This window comes from Colobus angolensis, unplaced genomic scaffold (assembly GCF_000951035.1).
Source record: "Colobus angolensis palliatus isolate OR3802 unplaced genomic scaffold, Cang.pa_1.0 Scaffold343, whole genome shotgun sequence".
NCBI lineage: Eukaryota > Metazoa > Chordata > Mammalia > Primates > Cercopithecidae > Colobus > Colobus angolensis.
Window position 1 is genome coordinate 2462241 of NW_012116744.1, and position 22849 is coordinate 2485089.

The 22849-nt window shown below is 37.6% G+C and overlaps 1 protein-coding gene and 1 pseudogene across 1 annotated transcript in view; one reads left to right on the forward strand and one right to left on the reverse strand.

The window, feature by feature from the left end:
• Nucleotides 1-22849, forward strand: part of ITFG1 (integrin alpha FG-GAP repeat containing 1) — a 296091-nt gene that overhangs the window by 190245 nt on the left and 82997 nt on the right. Inside the window, exons 11-12 of the mRNA XM_011952601.1 lie at nt 5412-5562; nt 7068-7176. Of these exons, the coding sequence (XP_011807991.1) occupies nt 5412-5562; nt 7068-7176 (260 nt within the window). The remainder of the gene's footprint in view (nt 1-5411; nt 5563-7067; nt 7177-22849) is intronic.
• On the reverse strand, nt 2294-3101 carry LOC105519288 (annotated as a pseudogene).

The window sequence follows — 22849 nt, forward strand, 5'->3', positions numbered from 1 at the left end:
TTTATTTCAGTTTCCATTGTTCTTGACTATTGTATTTGTATTTCCCACCTAGCTAAACTTACTAGTTCTAGTAATTTTTTGTAGATTTCATATGATTTTTCTAAGTACGTGGCCATATAACTTGCAAATAAAGACAGTTTTACCTCTTTCTTTCCAATCCGGATGTCTTTTGTTTTTCTTTCCTTTTACAATGGCTAGAACCTGTGTATACACTGCTGAGTGGTGAGAGCAGGCATTCTTTCCTTGTAAGAACAGGGACCTTAGGAGGACAGCATTCAGTCTTCCACTGTGATGTTCACTGTAGGTCTTCTGTAGATGCCCTTTACAGTGTTGAGAATTTTTCTTCTACTCCTAGTTTGCTGAGAGTTTAGAACCGAAATGGGTTTTGGATTTTGTCAGATCCTTTTTCTGCCTTTTATTTAGATGATTGTACTATTTTCCTTTTTTCGTTTGTTAAACTAATGAATTACACTGATTTATTTTTTAATATTAAAGCAACTTTGCATTCCTGCAATAAATTCAACTTGGTCGTGATTTTAGTATTTCTAATATTCCTACAGTGTTCACTGAAACACGCTCGTATCAGAAATACGTCCTCTCTGTGTGACTGGCTGGTAATCGCAGAGCAGAGACATGGTTCAAAAAATGCACACATTTCAATGAACACTGAACTGTATCAAGATATGATATGACTCGATACAGTCAAATCAAGATATGACTGTATTGTTGAATTTGATTGACTAGAATTTTGTTTTAAAATGTTGCTTCTATCCTCATGAAGAATATTGGTCTGTAGTTTTCTTATGATGTCTTTCATTTGGGTGTTTAATGCTGGTTTCACAGGATGAGTTGGGAACTATGTCTTTCTCATGTATTTTTTAAAGAGTTTGTGTAGTACGTGTAGTATTTCTTCTCTCAATGTTTGGTAGAATTCATCAGTGAAGCCGTCTCAGTCTGGAGTTTTCTTTTTTGGAGACTGTTACACTGCAATTTCAATTTATCTATTCTTGTAGTAAGCTTTGGTATTTTGTGACTTCCAGGAAATTCATCCATTTAATCTAACTTATCAATTGTATTGGCACAAAGTTTTTTATAGCATTCCCTTATCCTTTTGAAATCACTAAAATTTGTAGTGATGTTAACTGTCTCATTTCTGATATTGGTACTTTTTACCTTTCCTTCTTTTCATTTTTTTAATGGCCATTCTGACTGAAGGCTTATCAATTTTATTGTTTTTTGCAAGAAACCAGCTTTTGTTTTCATTGATTTTTCTCTATTTCTTTCCTGTTTTCTATTTCATTGATTTTCTCTATTATTATTTACTTTTTTCTCCTTAATTTACATGTTATTTGCTCTTCTATTTTTGGTTTTTAAGAAAGTAACTGAGGTCATTTGAGACTTTTCTTCTTTTCTACTATAGGTGTTTAATGATATAAATAACCCTTTAAATACTACTATAGTGACATACAACAGATCTTGATGGCTTCATCTTTATGCAGCTCAGAGTACTTTTGAATTTTTCTTTGTACTCATGGTTTATTTAGTAGTGTTTTATTTTTAATTTAAAACTATTTGGAAATTTTTGAAATAACTGTTACTGCTTTCCCATTTAATTCCATTATGATCAGAGAAAATACTTTGTATGACTGAAATTATTTTATATTTATTGAGGCTTGTTTCAGGATCCAGAATATGCTCTATCTTGATAAATATTTGATGTTACTTCAAAAGATTATATATTCTGGTGTTGCTGGTTGTGGTCAATAAATGTCAATCAGGTGAAATTGGTTATTTTTGTTTGAGTCTTCTTTATCCTCGTTGATTTTATGTCTTTTTAGTTTATCAATTATTAAAAGAGACATGACTCTCTTTGTTCTGGTGGTATTCTTTGTTCTGAAGTCTACCTTCTCTCTTATTGTCACTCCAGCTTTCTTTTTATTTGCCTTAACTTGCTATATCTTTTTTTAACCTATGTAATAGTTTTGTTGAGATATAATCACTTGCCATACAATTCACCCATTTAAAGTATACAGTTCAATGGTTTTTAGAATATGCATAGAGTTATATAACTATCACCTTCAAGTTTAGAACATTTCATTTACCCCGAATGAAACCCATCCACCTCTGCAGCAGCTCATTAACGACTGGTAACACATGGAGGTCAGTGTTCTAGAGTTTTTAAAAAAAGTATTGATACAGTTGAAGACCCCTCCACTAGAGATAAGATGGAGCACTGTATCCATATTACCAATGACAGTCACCCAAGAAATGCAAACAGCCACGTCACCCTCCCTCATGGGGTAGATCCATCATATTGTCATGAAGGCCAACTGCATTGTCACTGGAGACTTGGATCCAGCCATCCTCCTGCACATGGTAGAGGTTAGCAGCACCTGCTGAGTAGGCATCTATGCAGGTAGGTGGCTTAATAGATGGCTTGGTAGCTCGCTTCATGGGCCAGATCATAGACCTGCTCCATTTCCAGGTGATAGGAATAGCCCTGATTCATAACCCCATAAGCATACACAGAGCCAGAACCTACAGAGAAGGTGGCCCCCGAGATCTGATTCCCTTCAGTGTCTGTGTAGCAGAGGCCAGGGCCTCTCCTATCCCAGCCACAGATCATGTTGCCCATGGATAGCCCCCCGCCTTTGTACTGATGCAATATGTTGGCAAGCAGCTGGAAGGCAGCTGCTACAGAGATGCATTCCTTATTTCAGAGCTCATACATTTGACATTTCCGAGCCAACAGCCATTCTCAGAAGCTACAATTTGCTGTGCCGCTAGCCATGATGGCTTCGGGTAGGGGTTGATCTGTGCCACCTTCTTTACCATCTGGAGGCAATGTAAGCACCCACTGTGGTCCTATAGTCTGCTGCAACTATGACTCCATGCCAGAGCTTGAAGACCAGGGTGGTGATTCCATGAAGCATTTTGATTCCCTACTCCTCTGAGACTCCCCAGCTGGGCATGGCCAGGATCGGCCCATCACTGGGACTCCCTGGACCCAGATCCAGCAGATCTGCATAAACTTTGAGTCCAGAAAACCTGCACTGGTTCACAAGTAGCAGCCTCTCCAACAAGCTGACCAGTGCCATGTCTAGTGTGGGCAAAAGAAGGAATAACATTTTAAATTGCATGACTGCAAAAGGGTTTTTGTTGTAGGTTGTTGTATATTTGAAATTGTGGCCAGACTTATAATAATGAGATATGTGCAGTAGTTTTGCAAAGGGAAGTAAGGATGCATGCTCACTCAAATGCTGACCATATGATGCATTGATTATAGAGTGTTGTAGAAAGTCTGCTTTTATCACATGTTCTCATGTTTTAATACAATCTAATAACAGAGTGTGCTGCCTCTCTGTGAATTATCTAGAAAATTTCTTTAGCTAAAAGGATAGGATAGGTTAGTTACCAGGAAAAAATTTTATAAATTAGAATTTTAAAATTCATTGTTAGACAGGAGACAAAGAAGAAATCATTTATTCTTTCTAGTGGATGAATATTGTTCTATAATAGGTCATGAACAAAGTCACCTGAGAGTTTTCCAAGTAAACATTATGCTCTGAAAGATTTTTTTCATTTGTTAAAGAATTGTTCTGGTGAACTATTTGTTTTGGAATTTTTCACCTGGAAAAATAGTTTGAAGCCAATTATGTGTTTACTAGACATCATCCAAGTTGAATATTTGAAACATTGGTTTTTATTCTGTGTTAAACACTTATAAATTTTGCTTTCTTATAATCAAACTCACCCAGAGCCATAGTAATATTTTTATATGAACAAAAGAAATCTCTGTTTACAGATTTATTTAAAATAATTATTAGAGGGCAGACATGGTGTCTCACACCTATTATCCCAGCACTTTGGGAAGCCTAGGCAGGAAGATCACGAGACTAGCCTGGGCAATATGGCAAAACCCCGTCTCTACAAAAAATAGAAAAATTGGCCGGGCACGGTGGCTCAAACCTGTAATCCCAGCACTTTGGGAGGCCGAGACGGGTGGATCACGAGGTCAGGAGATCGAGACCATCCTGGCTAACACGGTGAAACCCCATCTCTACTAAAAAATACAAAAAAACTAGCCAGGCGTGGTGGCGGGCACCTGTAGTCCCAGCTACTCGGGAGGCTGAGGCAGGAGAATGGCATGAACCCAGGAGGCGGAGCTTGCAGTGAGCTGAGATCCGGCCACTGCACTCCAGCCTGGGTGACAGAGCAAGACTCCGTCTCAAAAAAAAAAAAAAAGTACAAAAATTAACTGGGCATGATGGCACGCAGCTGTAGTCCAACTACTCTGGAGGCTAAGGTGGCAGGATCACTTGAGCCCAGGAGGCAGAGAGGTTGCAGTGAGCCAAGATTGCACCACTGCACTCCAGTCTGGGTGACAGAGTGAGATTGTCTCAAGAAAAATAAAATGAAAAATAATTACTATTAGAGAAAAATTAAACAATAATAACATTTAAGCTCTATCATCTGTTATTTTCTATATGCATAGAGAAAAGTGAAAGAATATACATATTTTGGGAAAATACCTATAAATAGGAGCTATTACATAAAATCACACTTTACAAAGTTACTTCTGTATCTAAAGCAAATATTTTTACATGGCATTGTATTGCACTCTATAGTAAAAATGAAGATAATATAAACACTTTCATTGAGTACTAACTGGATGCCAGGAGTTGTTTTGAGTAACTTTCCTTGCAGTGTTTCATTTCATCTTAACAACCTATGCTGTAAGTACTCTTACTACACAGCTTACAAATGAGGATCTGAGTCTTAGAGGTTAAATAACTGACTCAAGGCCACAGAGCTGCCAAATAACAGAGCTAGGATTTGAATCTAGGTAATCTGGCTCCAGAATCTAAGCTCATAAATACTTTGCCTCTAGAGTAGGATTCAAGAGGGAAGACTTCATGGCTGTGCAACATATGATGCTTCCTTTATCTGAGAGATGCTTGGCAATATCTGCCCTACCACCTATGAGAGCAGCTGAAATTCTGTTGTTATAGATTCATTGCTTTGAGTTTATGAGACTTTCTAGTTAAAATGCAGATATTCATTGAAAAGTAATACACATCTAAACAGATAATGACAGTGTCCAGGAACTCAGGGTCCATGACTATAGAGTAGTAAATGAGGAAGAAGGGATAGACTTGGAAACTCCATAGAAAAGGAAAGAAGCCAGCAATCAACTCGCCTATAAAATCAGAGTATTTTTGCCAAAGGTTGAAAAGGGATAGCCAACAATTTTTTAATGACAGTACTGTAAACAAAAAATGTGGAGATTTTTTCATGTAATTTCACTGTGTACCATTTACCATCTCCTTTGAATCTAGGAAATACTACAGAGCCGATGCTACAGAGTGTTGATACTTATATTAACAAAATGCCTTTCCTTTGGCGCACAGCAACCAGCAGGCCTTTTTACTGGAGAACGTCCCTTGTAATAATGCAAGCTGTGAAGAGGCGCGTCGAATGTTCAAAGTCTACTGGGAGCTGACAGACCTAAATCAAATTAAGGATGCCATGGTTGCCACCTTCTTTGACATTTACGAAGATGTGAGTTCAGACCTGCACTGTGTGTTTGAAGTTTAATTGCCATTCACCTTTTCACACTTTAGCTTCATTCCATTTGACCAGAAAATGTGGACAACATAACAAAAGCAAATGAGTTAATTAAGGAAAGCCCCTTTTAATGTTAAATGGCAGATGAAACAAATCTATTGACAACATTGGCTGATCAGTACAGTCAAATATGAAAACTCTCTTATCTTACTTTGTGCATATTTGGATTAAACCACTAAAGCATCATGCTCTAAGACTGACAGATCTGAATGTTCAACAGTAGAAAAAATTACAGCCAACAGATAACAGACCCTTGAATCTGCACAAAATCACAGAAGAATGAATTTAGTGCTGACTTGTATCTTTGTGAACCAGAGTAGCATCTATTTCCACAGATTCTTGTGACTCTGACTTTGGTTGCCAGGTGACCTTGTGAAAGGCTTTCAAGGTTCTGGTTTTCCCCTTTCTAAAGTGAAATGCCAGTTTACCACTCTGAAAAATAATAAATTCTGAAAAAAGCAATGTTAAATTCCAGAATTAATGTATCACAGTATATCCTAGTAAGATAATTTATTTTTAAAAGTTAAATGCCCAATAGGACATTTATGTCCCCATTTACCCCATTTTTTATTTTATTTTGTTTTGTTTTTTCTAAGAGGCTTATTCTCAATTATATGAATTATTCAGGTCCTTGTTTTCCCCTGTTTCTCCTGCAATCAGATCTTGTGTTATTTCACTTTTCATTAGCAGATTCCAACCATAAAAGTAATTGACAGAAATATCACGAGGGGACAAAGGAAGAGAATTGACTACAAATCCATTTTTAATTTCTGTACATCAAAAACATAATGAATAAAATTTAAAATTGTTTTAAATCTGGGAAATAAATTTTCCATGAAAGGGTCCAATAGTTAATATTCATAATTTAAAAGGGCTTATACAAACTGATATCATCAAAAATACTCTGCAAAAATAGAACATAGTTTACTACAAAAACCCAAGTTGCTGACATATTTAAAAATATGATAAATAATCAACTTCATGAAAAGAATCAGAGGAATATCAGTTTAAATGAGCACACATTTTTTCCCTTCGACAAAATTAGCAAAGCTTCCTTGTTTTTGAAAGCAAATGGTAAAATGCTGTGGTGGCAAGGGGAGATAAAAAGGTATTCCCCCTGATGGTTGGAAAGGGTCTGGCAAGTCCACATCATGGGCCTTTGAAACTTCATGCAAATTTGAATGGAAGGAAACATACCAAAATGCTAATAATTATCTCCAGAGACTAAAATTACAGATGTTTTTTATTTTCTTTATATTTTACTATTGAAACGTGTGCATATACTACATATTTTAATAGCGATTTTATTTTAAACATGAGGATGAATAAATAAGACTACATTTACTTTATAAACAATATGACATGCATTTTAATGGTCATTTTTTTTAGTTGGTCTAATAGTTTGTTCTTACCATTTTTGCTTTTTTTTCCCCCTCCAGGGAATCTTGGACATTGTAGTGCTAAGTAAAGGATATACAAAGAATGATTTTGCCATCCATACACTAAAAAATAACTTTGAAGCAGATGCTTATTTTGTTAAAGTTATTGGTGAGTAAAGTACTAACATTTAATTTTGTTCTCTTTCTCTTCCCCTGTCTCCACGTATTCCAAAGATCAAGGACATGCTCCAATGTACAACCCTCTAGATCAGATCAACCGGTACAGCACCATACTGTCTATATACATAGATCCCATTCAGATTTCACCATGTCGCAAAAATATTTTTTCTTTCTGGCCCAGGATTCTGTCCAGAAATATCTATTACATTTAATTGTCCCATCTTTTCAGACTTCTTCAATCTGGACCAGTTCCTCAGTCTTTTCCTATTTTTCATGTCTGTATCAGTTTTAAAGAATCCAGGCTTTGCATTCTGTGAGATAGCACTGTTTCCTCTTTACCCAACTTAGGTCATGAATTATTTGCAGAAATTCTGCTGCAAGGAGTTACAGAATTGATGCTGTGCATTTCTCAGTGCATCATGTCAGGAAGCACATGATGTTGACCTGTCCTACCACCATGACCTTAACCTTGCTCACCTGGTCATGTTGATGATCACCAAGTTTCTCTACCCTAAACTCACTGTTTCCCCTTTGTAATTCATTAGTGTTTTGGGGGGCAATATTCAGATATTACATTAATAGTATTTTCTTTATGAAACTTTTGCCTAGCACCCTTAGAGTACATTGACAACTGCCTGAATCAACCTTCTACATTTATCAAATAGTGATTCTGTATTTCCATCAATTGACATTCTACTGTTCATCTTGTACCCCCCTTGTCCCAAGCCTGGAATCAGACATTTCTCCAAGAAGTCAGACATTTCTCTCTTTTAGTAGAGAACAGCATTTCAAAACCACATTCTGAAATGGTTGCCCAGTGTGCTCGTTGCTACTGGGTTGTCATTTCTTCTAGGTTCTCTCAGTGGACACAGCTAGGAGAATACAGGTATGGATTCACATATGCACACACAAATGTACACATTTGTAACTATGTTTACATCTATTTATATTTGTATATGCTAACTATATAACCATTAATTCATTGCAATAATTTCATTTTTAATCCAAATGGAGCACTTCAGGGTTCCTTCTAATCTTGTCTATTTTTGTAGATATCTCTTCCAGCAGTGAGAAATGTGACTTCAGTTTTCCTCATTGTGTCACTTATTTGTTCATTGTAACCAGTTCCCACCCATGCTAGTAGTATGCTCCACCTGAAGCCCATGTTTGTCATAAAGACCCTGTACATGTTTGGTTAAGTGCATGCCTAAGGATTTTATTTTCTTTAACATGACTGTAGAGGATATTGTGTTTTTAAGTTTTGCTTCCACATATTTTAGTATATAGAAATGAAATTTTTTTTTTTTTTGAGATGGAGTCTCGCTCTGTCACCCAGGCTGGAGTGCAGTGGCCGGATCTCAGCTCACTGCAAGTTCTGCCTCCCGGGTTCACGCCATTCTCCTGCCTCAGCCTCCCGAGTAGCTGGGACTACAGGCGCCCGCCACCTCGCCCGGCTAGTTTTTTTGTATTTTTTTAGTAGAGACGGGGTTTCACCATGTTAGCCAGGATGGTCTCGATCTCCTGACCTCGTGATCCGCCCGTCTCGGCCTCCCAAAGTGCTGGGATTACAGGCTTGAGCCACCGCGCCCGGCCTGAAATTTGTTTTTGTGTGTTGATCTTGTATACAGTGACCTTGCTCAACTCACTAACTGGTTCTAGGAGGGTTTATTGAAGATTCCTTGGGATTTTCTATATAGACAACTTTGTCTTCTTCAAAGAGAGATAATTTTCTTTCTAATCCCTGTGACTTTTATTTTTCTTGTGCTGGCTATAATTTTCATTTACTATATAGAATAAGTGGTGAGAGTGGACATACTTGTTTTGTTTCCAGTCTGAAGGGGAAAACATTTTGTCTTTCACCATTAAGTGTTATATTAACTATGGAGTTTTTTGGTAGATGCTCTGCTGTATCATATTAAAGAGGTTCTCCCTGTTCCTAGTTTGCTGAGAGTTCTGTGCTGAACTGGTGTTTGAGAGGTGACTGTTTTTGTATTACTGTTGTGATGCAAGAGAGCCATACTGATTTGTTTGTCAAAAAAATGGCACATGTACTTTGTAGAAATATTTATTACAGTTGTGAAATAAGCATAAATAGCTGAACACAGAAAAGCAACAGAATAATGTATAATGTATTAGTGTTGAGATTTATTTTGAGAGATGAAACTGATATAACATGCATCCTTCCTTTCTAAACAGCAGATTCAGCCTTAATTGAACTAAGAGTTTCACCCATCTTCATTATTACTGTAGCCACAAAATACGGATACATGAGTCTAATCATTTCTATACTTTTTATTATCCATTTCCTCTCTTTTGCCATTTTCAAGAAAGTTTTATTTGGCTATTTTAAAGCTAAAAAAATTAAATACGCTGTTTATTTGGGATACTGTTAATTTTGGAGTTTGAAGTACATTTTCTTATCTCTTTCCTTCTTCAATTGGACACCTCTAGATAAGAAGGCAAGAAATTCTTGAAACTTTTGCTAACACTAATTGTGTATGTAATTAGAATAACCAAGTTCGGTTAGTTGAAACAAGGAGATATTGGAGTAAGAGTTTGGAATTTGATTCCTTAGGGATAAACTGCTAAATCCAATAAAGGCAAGAAATTCTTGAAACTTTTGCTAACACTAATTGTGTATGTAATTAGAATAACCAAGTTCGGTTAGTTGAAACAAGGAGATACTGGAGTAAGAGTTTGGAATTTGATTCCTTAGGGATAAACTGCTAAATCCAATACAGTCATTTGACTGAGGCAGATTTTGGTTCCCAGGGGAACCAAACAGAAGTCACATAATTTCTAGGATGAAAACATCTCAAAAAAAAATCAGTCCTCCCAGCACGTTGGGAGGCTGAGGCAGGCGGATCACTTGAAGTCAGGAGTTGAAGACCAGACCAGCCAACATGGTGAAATCACTGTCTCTACAAAAAATACGAAATTTAGTTGTGCGTGGTGACACGTGACTGTAGTCCTAGCTACTCAGGAATCTGAGGCTGTAGCCTCGGAGGCAGAGGTTGCAGTAAGCCAAGATCGCACCACTGCACTCCAGCCTGGGATATAGAACAAGGCTCTGTCTGAAACAAAAAAAAAGGACCAGGCGCGGTGGCTCACGCCTGTAATCCCAGCACTTTGGGAGGCCGAGGCGGGCAGATCATGAGGTCAGGAGATCGAGACCATCCTGGCTAATGTGGTGAAACCCCATCTCTACTAAAAGAAAAAATACAAAATTAGCCGGGCATAGTGGCAGGCTCCTGTAGTCCCAGCTACTCGGGAGGCTGAGGCAGGAGAATGGTGTGAACCCAGAAGGCGGAACTTGCAGTGAGCCAAGATGGCGCAACTGCACTCCACCCTGAGCGACAGAGCGAGACTCCGTCTCAAAAAAAAAAAAAAAGCTAAAATCAGTTATTTTACCTTTGCACATGAGCATCATCCTTTTTGGTGAAAAGCAACACACTTTTAGTCTTCATTTATTTTAATATCACATTTAATCTCTCCTTCCTCCATCCATTTAAGAATAGTTGGCAAGCACTCTGAAATCTAGGCTTATTTATTTGTGTCATTCACATTAGCATCTCTCTTACTCCTAATATACTGTAATGTTCTAAGCAACTTAAGAACATCATCTGTCTTATTTGTCTTTGATTGCTGGGTGCCTAACACAGGGTTTGGTACATAGAAGGCATTCAAGAAATTTATGTCAAATAAATGTCCAGCTATATTTTGAGTCATGGATTGGCTATCTTGATTAACAATGTTCCCTTCTTTTCTAGTACCTAAGCGACACTTGATGCCTCTGACTCATCTGTGTCTCTAAAAAGCATTCTATCAAAATAGGTGAAACTCCAATTCAAAGTCAGATTTCCACCTTGACCTGTTTGCTGATTATTAGGGACACAACTAGTCAGTCATTCATTTCTTAAAAAGATTGAAATGCCTTTCCTAGTTTAACTTCTCAAGTCTACCCATCTTTTGCAGATTCTCTGTGACTAGAAACTCTAATTTACATAATTTATCAGGCTTACACCAAAAATGCACAGAAAGAGTCACACACGATGAGTAACAGTGAGTTTTTCCTCTCATTATTTTAATGGGATCCTGTAAAACTAACCGTTTTGCTCCAACCTAGAATAAGTGTGATTTGCTTCAAAAATATGCATAAAGTTTAAATTAATAATTCTCTTTCAAAATATTTTCTTTCTGTTTAATGAGATAACTGTGGGATTTTTCCTTCTTTCATCTGAATTTTGCCAGTGTACTTCAGTAAACTTTTTTGAGACAGAGTCTCGCTCTGTTGCCCAGGCTGCAGTGCAGTGGCGCAATCTCGGCTCACTGCACCCTCTGCCTCCCAGGTTGAAGCGATTCTCATGCCTCAGCTTCCCCAGTAGCTGGGATTACAGACATGTCTTGCTAATTTTTTGCATTTTTAGTAGAGATGAGGTTTTGTCATGATGGCCAGGCTGGAGCCAGTGTACTTTAAAGGAACTATATGCTCAAGTCTGAAGCTTAAAAACAAAACAACAACAACAAAAATAACATATATTTACTGCTTAGTTCATCTGAATGTGGTATGTGCATGTGCATACCTGGACAGATTAAAGATTAATTCTTTCTAGAACAGATGTTAGGCATTAAGTACTAAGGAAAATTTTAAGTGCAAGAGGTATTAATCTGTGTATTGTTAAATGAAGTTCTCCCTGTGCTCAGCAAGTTCTTTTATTCAAGCCTTGAAACTACTTTTATACTAAAAGTTCTGTTTTATACTCTTACAATAGAATGTGATTGAACTGTCTATGCTTGTGACAGTTTTGCTGACTAGCATGAGGGCCTGTGACTCCACTGCTTTCCATGCTCAAGTCTGCAAGTTCTTCCTCGCACAGAGGTCCCCAGCCAGGTAGAATGGATGGGAATCAGAGCATAGGGTTTTTGTAATATTGATAAGATATTCCATTTCCCAGTTGTAATAATAATATGCTAAAGCAAGTAGGCAGTTCTCAGGGTGAAGCAAAAGAAGGTCTGACTTTTTTTATATTGATCATTTGGAAATTATCCATGTGGAAAAATGTATGCATATAATTTAGGGTCCCAAGTTCTTCCTTGGCATTTATTCATTTACATTTTTTTAAATTACAAAAACAAGATCTTAGAGATGGGGAAAATCTTAAAAGGCATCTTGCCCCAGTCTAACCTAATGCAACATCTTAGTCATCTTCTGCTTGAATGCTTTGTTCTAAAGGGGACCTCACCGCCTCATAATGCAACACAGACTTCTTTTATGAATCAGTTTAGTTTTAGAAAATTCCAAGTCAAAATGTGCATATTTAGTTAGTTCTGTCCATTGATACTCATGTCTGGTATATAGTAGGCCCTTTATAGGTATCTGTTGAATTTTTTAAAAATTGTTCCAATAAAATTACTCTAGTTTTTATTGTTAAAGCGGACCCTAACGTAGGGGTCCCCAAACCGGTCTGAGGCCTATTAGGAACCAGGCCGCACAACAGGAGGTAAACGGCCGGAGAGTGAGCAAAGCTTCCCCTGTATTTACAGCTGCATCCCATCACTGGCATTACTGCCTGAGCTCTGTCTCCTGTCAGATCAGCAGCAGCATTAGATTCTCATAGGAACGCGACCCCTATTGTGAACTGCACATGTGAGGGATCTAGGTTGTGTACTCCTTATGAGAATCTAACTAATGCCTGATGATCTGAGGTGGAACAACCCTGAAACCATCTCCCATCTGACCCCCATCCATGAAAAAATTGTCTTCTTCTGCATAACCCATCCCTGGTGCCAGAAAGGTTGGGGACCACTGCCCTAACTTATACTCATAGTAACAAAATACTCAGAACAAATCATGGTCCTGCTCAGGAAAACGTAACCTTCTTTACATCATTAAATAGTGAGACAGCAAACCACCTGACAGCAAAATGACATGTCTGAGCCCTTCTTTAAAGTAATCCAGGGATGTGGAAGCTGGGTATAGATGAAACAAGGTTGGCCATGTGTTGTTGACAGTTTTTGAAATTGTGAGAAATGTGTGTTTGGTTCATTCTGCTATTATTTTTAGTTTTATGTATGTTTGTACTTTTTGTTTGAGATGTTCCATGGTAAAAAGTTAAAACAAAAAACCTAAGAGTCTTGCGAATCTCTAATCTGGAGAGTTTAATAATCTCTGGCCTTCAGCTTCCCAGCCTAAATCAGGACAAGTCACCCTGCAGTCTCAGTAACATTATCCTGAGGAGAGGATTCTCCACACATCTCCAAGCTGAGACCCATGGATAGCCAATTTGGTGCAGGAGGTTTTAGTTTTAGAAAACAGGATGACTTTGCATTAAAGATATTAACATAAATATTAATAATGTAATTTACAGAAAGGTCACAGGAAATGAGATCCCAATTTAAAGCAATCATTTGGAAGAAAAATAACCTTCTAGTTGTTTTGAGATGCTCTTCCACTCTTTCCTTTGATTATCAGTTGTTTGCCTTAAGTCAGTTACTAGTACGTAATTACCCTTCACAGCCCTGGGCAATGTCCACAGCAGATTTTGCTCTTAAATTATTCTGTTACTTTAATTTCAAACCAGCCTATACTAAATGCCACTGTTTTTCAGTTAAGGAAATTGGGGCTACTTAAGCTTTTATATGTGGCCACGGCAATGTAAACTGCCTTTCTGCCTCTCTTACACACAGCACAGCAGATCCACAGCACAGCACTTGGCATGAAGACAGAGACCTTGCGTATTACAGAATTGTGGGATCCCCTCTCCCCTGAATCAAGACTAGTTACCGGCTCTCATCTTTTATTGTTATTCCTGTCAGATACACTTGGAGGTTCTGAATCTTCATTCTAGTCTAGAACTTGACTCGTTTCTAACAAACCTGGATGAACCCTGTTTCCCCTAGCACTTTTAAAATTGTAACAGTGTCTTCACCTTTGCTTACCAAACAAGACGAGACCTTTCCTTTGGGAAAGCTTTCTTTTTTCTTTTTTCGCCAAAAGCAGATACGTAATGGGAAAGCTTTTATTCCCCTTGCCTGCCTCCAGGTTTTGTTGAAATAATATGGAAGTTTAATTTCTGGATGATTAGTTTTGTTTTACTTTTTGTGCCTTCTATTTTATAAATCCTTTCTTAATAATTCACAACCATATTATCAGTAATTAAACAAATTTTACCAGCTTTATTGCCACCTTTTTTCTTATGTACCACATTTTCCCCTTTCTTCATTCCAGCTCCTGTTTCTTCTGGTGAAGTATTTTCTCAAGTTATTTTCAGAAAGGTTGTACTTAGGTTAATATATTTTCTGAGTACTGGTATGTCTTAAAATATCTTTCTCTTGCTCTTACTGTTAACACTGTTTGCTATTGTAGAATTTTATAAACATTGCTCTATTATCTTCTTGCATATGGCGTAGTCCCCACTTATCCACAGTTTCACTTTCTGTGGTTTTAGTTACCCATAGTCAACTGTATTCTGAAAAGATGTGAGTACAGTGTAAGAAAATATTTTCAGAGTGAAAAACCACATTCACATAACTTTTAGTATAGTTTATTGTTATAATTGTTCTATTACTAGTTTATTGTTGTTAGTCTCTTACTATGCCCAATTTGTAAATTGAACTTTATCATAGGTATTTATAGATAGGAAAAAAAACAGCATATTTAGGATTCAGTGCTCTGCACAGTTTCAGGCACCCACTGGTGCTCTTGGAACATGTTCCCTTCGATAAGTGGGGGCTACTGTAATACTCTCATCTTTGAAATTCCCTCCTGTTCCTGTGCATGTTCTGTTTAGGTGGGGGCCATTTATATGGTTGTTCCTGTTAGTCTTCCTTCTCTTAAGCTGTTGCTTTTCTTCTTGTGCATGAGGATTTTTCTCTGCTTACATTTCTTAAAAGAATCAGTGTTGGTGGGTAGTGCGGATGGGGTGGGTCACTATACACTTCTATCCATCAGACAATTGCCACTGCTTCCTTTTTCCTTTCCCCTTTGGGGCTCACAAGCTGGGAGCCCACCTGGGGTAAAAGCTATATTTGAGCAAAGTGGTCGCTTGGGGGCTCTCAGACAGGAGAGTTGAAGTGATGCCTTAGAGTTGAACTCCAACTGCCTTCTTTGTGAAAGTCACTAGCAAGAGACCCAAGAGCCCCGACTTACTCCTGTGGCCTCAACTGAGGGCGTCGACAGGCTCTCTGAGTCTGAACACATTTATGCTCTCCAGTGGGAAATGAGAGGATGTTACAGGGAGGAACTCACTGCTTTGCTGAGCCTTTTTGTGTTGTTTCATCCTGTATGCTAAAAAGTTTGTATTTTGGACAACACTGAAGTTATATAGGGCACTGACTAGAAGCACCAGCAAATCCCCCACTTTACTTTGCTAGCAAGAACTAGCAAGTAACAAATGCAGCTTTTCCTATCACAAGCCTCAGGCCTGCTTTCCAGAGACCCTCCGTTCAGCCCTGGCATGCTTCCCCTCTCGGCTGCCGCAGCTCTGAGCTGAAAGGTTTCCCAATGGGCTGCTGGGGGGGTCCACCCCTGTTGCCCCAGTAGCTCTCTGACCTGCTCAACACTAATTAACTCTTTCTCAATCTTACTCACCTATTCAGTATCCTTTAAGAATGTCTTAAGATATCTGTCATTTATTATTTTTGAACATTGCAGTGACATTTAGGGAATTAAGGAAGGTGAATAATTTGTTTCTGAAATTGTCTACTAGAAGTTATTTCAAACATACTGACCTGGAACCAATACGTTTTCTGTTTTTAATTCTTTTTTTAACATTTTTTAATTTAAGGGATGCAATGTGATATTTTAGTATATGTATACCTTATGAAATTATTAAATCAGGCAAATTAACATATCCATCATGTCACATACTTACCATTTTTTTATTCGATATGTTCTTAAAGGTCAAACTGCTCCTGACTTTAGCAAAAATTTTAACAAATTTATATGTGTATGAAATATATGTATATATATTTATATAGGTATAAGTTATATAACTACCATATTTGATACTTAATGTATTTGTACACATAAAGAACAAGATTAAAATTACTTCAAAGCACATTATATGTTTCTGTATTTTTTGTACAAAGAGCATATGATTTTACAGTTTAATAAAATAATGAATGAAAGGTAATCAACAACAGACCAAAAAATCTTCCATAGAATATCTAAAATAATGTTGTCTAAATGACAAGAATGTCTGGAGGCAGGTACTTGATTTTACACATGTGCTCAAAGCTTGAGTAATTTTTAGAGAGGTGATAATGTTTTTGTGTTCATGTGTCTTAAAGAAACAAACTTAAAGACATTTTCAGAGAAGGAATATGAATAGTCACTCAGAATCCAGGCAGGAATTTTTTACTTTAAACAAAACTAAAACCATTATACAGTATTGACCTTTACAGCTTTGGCTATTTAACTCATCCTTCTCCCAACCTGCACGTTGGCTTAGCATTACAGTATTTATGCACGATTATTGCCATATTTGGGTTTTGGTTTTGATATTTGTGTGAAATAGCTAATATAAACTGAATCACAATGCTAGAAGCCAAATTTTTATACTTTAAATATATTTAAAAATACATGGACTATAACATACAGTATGGTTTAACATGAAATGATAAAATCCTAAGCGTTATCATGTTAAAGGAAACTTGTGAATTGCACATCCTATTGTACATGTTTTAAACTACAAATTAAATCTCCTAATAACCATTATTTCACATAGCTCATCAAGTATTTTAATTACTGCTTTTTATTTAATTGTGAATAGGCTGTTTTCATATTTTTTAATCTTTAAAAACAAATTTGGTTTTAAAAGCCCCTAGGAGTATTAGAAACTACTTTTTGGAACAGCTTATTTAAAAGGGTATTTATAATAATCCTGTGTACAATTTTTGTAATTTTTTTTTGTTTTTTGAGACACAGTCTTGCTTTGTCACCCAGGCTAGAGTGCAGTGGCATGATCTCAGTTCACTGAACCTCCTGGGTCCAAGCAGTTCTCCTGCCTCAGCCTCGCGAGTAGCTGGGATTACAGGAATACACCACCATGCTCAGTTAATTGTTGTATTTTTAGTAGAAATGGGGTTTCACTATGTTGGCTAGGCTGGTCTCAAACTCGACTTCAAGTGATCTGCCCACTTTGGCCTCCCAAAGTGGTGGGATTATAGGCATGAGCCACTGCACCCAGCCTGTAGTATGATTACAAATCATACATAATTACAAAAGCTTATGAAATGGTTAAAAATTCTTAAACTTCTAGAGTTAGCCAAAGTTAGCTAGTTAAAAAACATTCAGTAACACTTGAACTAAGCAACACAGAGAGACACTTAAAAATCAAACAAAAACAGTTCTTGCCTTCACAAAGCTCACAGGGGCAAAGAACACAAATAGTAGAAGGCTGGAATTGCATACAGGTATCTGTCTGTCCTGTTAAATTTCCCTTTTCCATAATGGGCCCTTTATATATTTTAGCATACCTTCCCAGTTACTATACTTAAAAAAATAAATTTTACTTCACCCATAAACCTATATTTTTATACCAGTAATATAACTGTCCCACTTTTAAAAAATGGGCTTTTGCTGTAATCACAGTAAATTCAGCCTTGGAGCATTTAATAGTGCTTTTTTTTTTTTTTTAACCTAACTGAAGCACAGATGATGAAATTCTGATATCACTGGGGAAATTATATATTTGCACTCATTTAATAGACTACTTTAAATAATTTTTACTTGTTCATAAGCTTGACATTATGGAGTTTTTAAATTATAATTTCAGGGTGACATTTGTAGAAACACCATCAGTCTATCCGTTTACTTTTTTGATTATGCAAGAGAACTTTAACACATTATTTCTTTTTTTATTAGTAAGGTTTTGGTTTAGTATTATTTAGTTTTGTTTTCTGATTACAAAAATAAGAGAGCCTATTGTAAAACATTTGGAAAGTCTGGAAAAGTATTTTAGAAAAGCTATGCTCTTTGCCACTTAGTAGATATAACCACCATGAGCACTGAGCATTCTCTGCCTGCTTCTGCTGGTTCCTGAAGTTTCAGGCACACCAAAAGAAGCTGCAGCAATGAAAGCTGATGCCTCTAAATCCTGAAATCCAGAATGATAGACTCTGTAGTTTGTTTTAAAAACAAAACAGTAATAGCTAACGTTTATTGTTTATCATGTGCCTTCTGCTTTACACGATTGCTTCCTATAATCATATCATATATATAAGATTTAGATGAAAATACGTGAGTGTGTATGTAATGTTACATATGCTATAAGGACAAAGAGAATGTAGAAAATTAGCTTACATAATAGCAAGTTCCATTTCTGGTTCTGCTCTGCATTTCTGACATTGAGAGGATGCATCCTCCATGATCCAGCCTCATTCATTCAGTCCCAGACTATTCAAGGCTCTCTGTTCTCTAGATAATTTTGTCACATGTGAGCAAACTTACACAAAAAGCCCTTTAAACCCAGGCTACTTCCCTCTGAGCTAGGGTATTAAGCACCTGAAACTACCAGATAACAATGTAGATCCCAGTTTGGAATCAAATAATTATGAAATAATTTATAAGGTTTATAAAAACTCCAGTTTAGAGGTTTTTATAAACCTTATAAATTATTTCATCCAACTCTCTTACTTTAAATGTTATTGTAAAACCATAAAAGAGAGAGAGGTGAAGTGATTTGTCCATGATCACATCTTTCATTAGCCAATACAGCCAGACGTGGCCCTACTTGATGAGATTTTCTGTGCTGAATGAATAGGAAGCTTGAAAGGAGTGGTGCTTATGACTTTGAGCCAACGTTGGTGTCAGATAGTTGCCTTGACATTTACCCTTTTCAACATTCATGACCTAAAGACTTAGTTTCTGTTAGTAGCAGATTATTAATAACAGAAGATGAGCTACTAACATACATATAAAACTTATACTCTGTTGTGTTTTCCAGCAGTATTTAATTCAGTTCTGCCTTTTATGAAGAATTTATATCTAGTTGTAATAAACTGTGATTGAAACCATATTCCTGATGAGTCTGTCCCTTTAATATGCTGAGCAATAAGAGGGGAAAAAATGAGAATAAAAATTTTCTTTACATGGTCTGTAAATTTCAAGAAACCTAATGTTTTTCAGACATTTTCAAATTTCATTAACTCAGGAGGCGAAGAAGATAATAAGTATGAGAGTAGGTGTCCTCTTTTTTTCTTATAAGAAAACTAGGCCAGGCATGGTGGGTCACACCTGGAATCCCAGCAGTTTGGGAAGTCAAAGCAGGCGAATCACTTGAGTCCCCAAGTTCGAGACCAGCCTGGCCAACATGGTGAAACCCCATGACTACTAAAAATACAAAAATTAGCCAGGTGTGGTGGCAGGTGCCTGTAATCCCAGCTACTTGGGAGGCTGAGGCACGAAAATCACTTGAACCCAGGAGGTAGAGGTTGCAGTGCACCAAGATGGTGCCACTGCCTTTCAGCCTGGACAAGAGTGAGACTCTGTCTCAAAAAAGAAAGAAAAGAAAACTAAAGGGTGGGTCACAGAGGATTTGAGTGGTAAAGCCAAAGCTAAAAGTAAAATTTCATCCTTACTTCTGTAGCACTCCTTAACAAAAGCAGTATCATTACTGAATATAGCTAAAGACATATTTTCCTACCTTACATCAAACATATGTAGCTAGTAGAGCCCAGAAGCCACACAGTCTGAGTCAGCCTCACCTGCTGCATAGTCATATAGATGTCACTGGGAAAAGGACAAGTCGTTCTGTAGGTAAAATAATTTCTGAATGGACACAGATTAACCTTTATAATACTATGTTGAGAGTTCAGAATTCCTAATTAAGCAATTTTATGAACCAGCATGATAATTAATCAAGGGTTAGTATTGTTTCTCCTTGAATCTGTGGTTGCAAAAAACAAGGAAATGCATACTCTATTTGTATTATGTAGATACCCCTTTTTATAACACATATCTATGGCAAATATGTATCATATTTTTTTCATGTTTAATACCTAGTTTGACTTTATTGTATAAAATTTCTAGGCCGGGCGCGGTGGCTCAAGCCTGTAATCCCAGCACTTTGGGAGGCCGAGACGGGCGGATCGCGAGGTCAGGAGTTCGAGACCATCCTGGCTAACACGGTGAAACCCCGTCTCTACTAAAAAATACAAAAAGCTAGCCGGGCGAGGTGGCTGGCGCCTGTAGTCCCAGCTACTTGGGAGGCTGAGGCAGGAGAATGGCGTAAACCTGGGAGGCGGAGCCTGCAGTGAGCTGAGATCCGGCCACTGCACTCCAGCCCGGGCGAGAGAGCAAGAGTCCGTCTCAAAAAAAAAAAAATTAAGATTCTTAGTGGAGAAAAGATGTGGCAAAGTTAAGGTTACATTTAAGTCTTATCATGTGATCCTAATGTTGTAATGCGAAACTTCAAATTTGACAGGAGGTCTTGTGAAAAAACAAAAACAGATGCAAGAACCGAGTTTTTAGCTTATTATTTACAAAATGAAAGAAACTATTACATGATTTTTGAATTAGCATTATGTGGTTAATACTAATGTGATTATGTAATAGCATAGATTATGTAATACTCTATGCTAACCAAGACACAGACATTTTATCTTATACAGAAAATAACCCATGATTCATCGATTTCTCATCTTCTGTCATAGTAGGATAATGTGTTCTTTAAATGAGTTAGTTTCTTGTTGCTTGTTGAAAGCAGTGGCCACATAGTCTTGCAAAAGAGTTCCATTCACCTTGTGACCGTGAGTATGGGCCGAAGCTTCAGTTCTTCAGTTTCCTCTTCAAAAAAAAAAAAGAGGAGGTGGGAGGCGAGGAACAATTAGAATTATTTCACGATCTTGATATGAAGATTAAGGAAGAGCATTTGTAAGAGAAAATTCATGTGTTCACAGCTTGGCACTTACTAGAAGATCAATAAATGGTCTTTTTAGATGTTTGATAGTCTTTTCTGGAGAATAGTTTCATTGTGTACATCAAAAGCTTTAAGATTGAACCCAGAAATTCTGTTTTATGCATTTATCCCAAGGAAATTGTCAGAGATGTGCCAAAGATCTATGTATAAATGTACCAGGTCCATAAAGCTGATCTTGCCAATAGTGTTTTTAGGAGGAAAAAACATTGGGGTATGAGGAGGGGAAGAACCTAAAGATCCTAATAAAAAGAAGGGGTAAATACACACACAAACAATGGAATACCATGCAATTATGTGGTTGAAGTAATAGATGTGGGGTAATTACACAACAGTATGTAGTATGATTTCATCTACATAATTTTTTTTTTTTTTTTTTTTTTTTTGAGACGGAGTTTGGCTCTTGTTGTCCAGGCTGGAATGCAATGGCACGAGCTCAGCTTACTGCAGCCTCCACCTCCTGGGTTCAAGCAATTCTCCTGCGTCAGCCACCCTAGTAGCTGAGATTACAGGCACGCACCACCATGCCCTACTAATTTTTTTGTATTTTTAGTAGAGACAGGGTTTCACCATGTTGGGAAGGCTGGTCTTGAACTCCTGACCTTAGGTGATTCATCCACCTCGACCTCCCAAAGTGCTGGGATTACAGGCGTGAGCCACCACACCCAGCCTAAAAAATTTTTTTAAAAGAAGTATGTATGTGTATTAGTCTGCTCAGGCTTCCATAACAAAATACCACAGGCTGAGTGTCTTCAACAACAGAAATTTATTTCTCACAGTTTTAGAAGCTAGGAAGTTAAAGATCAAAGTGCTGGGAAGGTAGATTCACTCCGAGCAGCCTCGCCTCCTGGCTTCTAGGTGGCTGCCATCTCAGTGTGTGCTCACATGTTCTCTGTGTGTGCATTTAGGTAGAAACAGCAAGCTCACTTATTAGGAGACACTGATCCTCTCCCTGTGACCTCATTTAACCTTAATTGCTTCCTTAGAGGCCCTGTCTCCAAGAACAGCTACATTGGGGGTTAGGGCTTCAACATATGAATTTGAGGGAGGGGGTACTCATTCAATCCATAACATAAAGAGGAGTAAATACACACACACGATGGAATACCATGCAATTATGCATAATTATGCATAATGTAAGAGACAGGACAAAACCAAACTTTGTTCTGTCTACTCTCACACAATCATTAGCACACAGAATACTTCATCTCTGGTCACCAAAATATGTAGGGATTCTGCCTTCCCCCTCCATACACCAACCAATCAATTCTGACACTGTCTACCAAGAGGTAGTCTGTCAGATCCCACAGGTTGAGGGCTCAGCCCCACAAGATTGCCCCACATTGCAGATGCCAATCACAAGTCCCAGGTCAGGACCTGCACTTCTAACTAACTGGCTATGAATCAGGCTTCCCATGACCACCTCCTTGGGTTTGATTTGCTAGAGCAGTTCACAGAACTCAAGGAAACAACTTACTTACATTTACCTGCTTATTATAAAAAGTATTACAAAGGATACAGGCAAACGTCCAGATGGAAGAGATGCACGGGGCTGGGTATGCATAAGGCCATTTTTGAACATGATGTAAATGAAATCATACAAGATGTGCTCTTGGCACCTGGCTTCGTTTGCTCAACACTATGTCTGAGATTCATTGAACACATTTATTTATTTAGAGACAGAGTCTCCCTCTGTCACCCAGGCTTGTGCCCAGTGGTACAATCTCGGCTCACTGCAACCTC